Source organism: Otolemur garnettii, unplaced genomic scaffold (genome assembly GCF_000181295.1).
Source record: "Otolemur garnettii isolate 467f Iridium unplaced genomic scaffold, OtoGar3 scaffold00021, whole genome shotgun sequence".
Taxonomy (NCBI): Eukaryota; Metazoa; Chordata; class Mammalia; order Primates; family Galagidae; genus Otolemur; species Otolemur garnettii.
In genome coordinates, this window is record NW_003852416.1 from 22861934 (window position 1) to 22863833 (window position 1900).

The 1900-nt window shown below is 42.7% G+C and overlaps 1 protein-coding gene and 1 pseudogene across 1 annotated transcript in view; both read right to left on the reverse strand.

Annotated features, from left to right (window-relative positions):
- Positions 1-811, reverse strand: part of LOC105886732 — a 3932-nt pseudogene extending 3121 nt beyond the window's left edge.
- Positions 1-1900, reverse strand: part of PI4K2A (phosphatidylinositol 4-kinase type 2 alpha) — a 60665-nt gene that overhangs the window by 39132 nt on the left and 19633 nt on the right. Inside the window, exon 4 of the mRNA XM_003787293.3 lies at positions 936-1089. Within this exon, the coding sequence (XP_003787341.1) occupies positions 936-1089 (154 nt within the window). The remainder of the gene's footprint in view (positions 1-935; positions 1090-1900) is intronic.

The window sequence follows — 1900 nt, forward strand, 5'->3', positions numbered from 1 at the left end:
AAAAAAAAAAAAAAAAACTATAAGGAGACACTCTCTCACATAAATTAGGATGGCTACCACCAAAAACCCAGAAAATGTGAGGTACTGGTGAGAATGTAAAGAAATTAGAAACATTGTCCATTGTTGGTGGGAATGTAAAATGGTACAGCTGCTATAGGAAACAGTATAGTGTTTCAAAAAATTAAAAATAGAATTACCACATATGATCCAACAATTCCACTTCTGAGCGTATACCCAAAAGATCTGAAAGCAGAATCTTGAGGAGATTTTTTTTTTTTTTTTGGAGACAGAGTCTCACTGTGTCACCCTCAGTAGAGTGCCATGGCGTCATAGTTCACAGCAACCTCAAACTCTTGGGCCTAAGTGATTTTCTTGCCTCAGCCTCCCAAGTAGCTGGGACTACAGGTCCCTGCCACAACGGCCAGCTATTTTTTTGTTGTAGTTATGAAAGTTGTTTGGCAGGCCCAGGTTGGGTTCAAACCCGCCACTCCCAGTATATATGTCTGGTGCCCTAGCCAACTGGAAAATCTTTAAAAGTATCAACAATCTAAGCATACATCTCAAGAAGTTAAAGATAAAATTGGTCTACAATAAGTCTTAAGGCTACAAGAATGATTAGGAATCAAAGGTAAGAGTATCCTTTACAATGCTTTGGAACAGCCAGGTATCTTCAATCCGGGACTGGGAAAAAGGCTAAGAAAATGTAAGTACTTACTCTAGATCTTACCACCTCTGATAACTACACATGATGTGTCTAAACAAAGCTTAACTCAAGAAAGTATTCTATGAGGAACCCCCCACAAATGTGCATGACCCTTAGGGGAAAAACTCATCTTAACAAGGTAATCCAAGTCCCAAGCCCTGTGAGCCTTCTGGACTTCCCTAGGCCTCAGCAGGGTGTGGCACAGGGCATGGGACAATCCACAGTTGCTCACCAGTGTTGCGGATGATGTAATCCAGTACTACCAACCGCTCAAACTGCAGCAGTAATTGCCGGTTAGTGTTCTCAGGGAGAGGTTCTGCTTCAAAACGCCGTAGCCAGTAGTCTGCATCTTTGTAGCTTTCAACAAAGAGTTGGAATGAACCAACCTGGAACCAAGGAAAGGACAAAGGTATTTCCCTACAGCCCAAGTCTAAACACCAAGAGTAAGGCAGGTACCCACTAAGTAGGCCCTGTGGAGTTCATATCAGACAAGGGGAATTTTTCACCATCTTCATTTTCTTGCAAGTATAGGAGAAAGAAGGTATGACTATAACTATCCATTTAAATTGAAGAATCCCATCCAGGGTGTACATGGTAGCTGGCACTTGTAATCTCAGCATTTTAGGACAAGGTAGGAGGATCATTTGAGGCCAGGAGCTCAAGACCATCCTATCCAACAGTGTGAGATCTCATCTCTACAAAAAAAAAAAAAAATTTAAAAATTGGCTGGGCACCCAATAGCTTGGTGGTTAGGGTGCCAGCCACATGCTCCAGGGCTGGTGAGTCTAAACCCAGCCCAGGCCTGCTAAACAACAACAAAAAAAAATAGCCAGGCATTACGGCAGGCACCTGTAGTTCCAACTACTAGGAAGGCTAAGGCAAGAGAATAAGAGAATTGCTTGAATCCCAGAGTTGAAGGTTGCTGTGACCTATGACACCACAGCACTCTACTGAGGGCGACAAAGTAAGACTCTGTCTCTATAAAAAAAAATTAAAAAATAAAAAATAAAAATAAACAAATTAGCCAAGCATGAGGCACAATCCTGTAGTCCCAGCTACTCGTAATGCTGAGGCAGGAGGACTGCTTGAGCCCAGGAGTTGGGGGCTGCAGTGAGCTATGACTGTGCCCCCTGTATTCCAGCTTCCAGCTTAGGTGACAAAGTGAAACCCTGTCTTAAAAAAAAAAAGAGGCTCGGC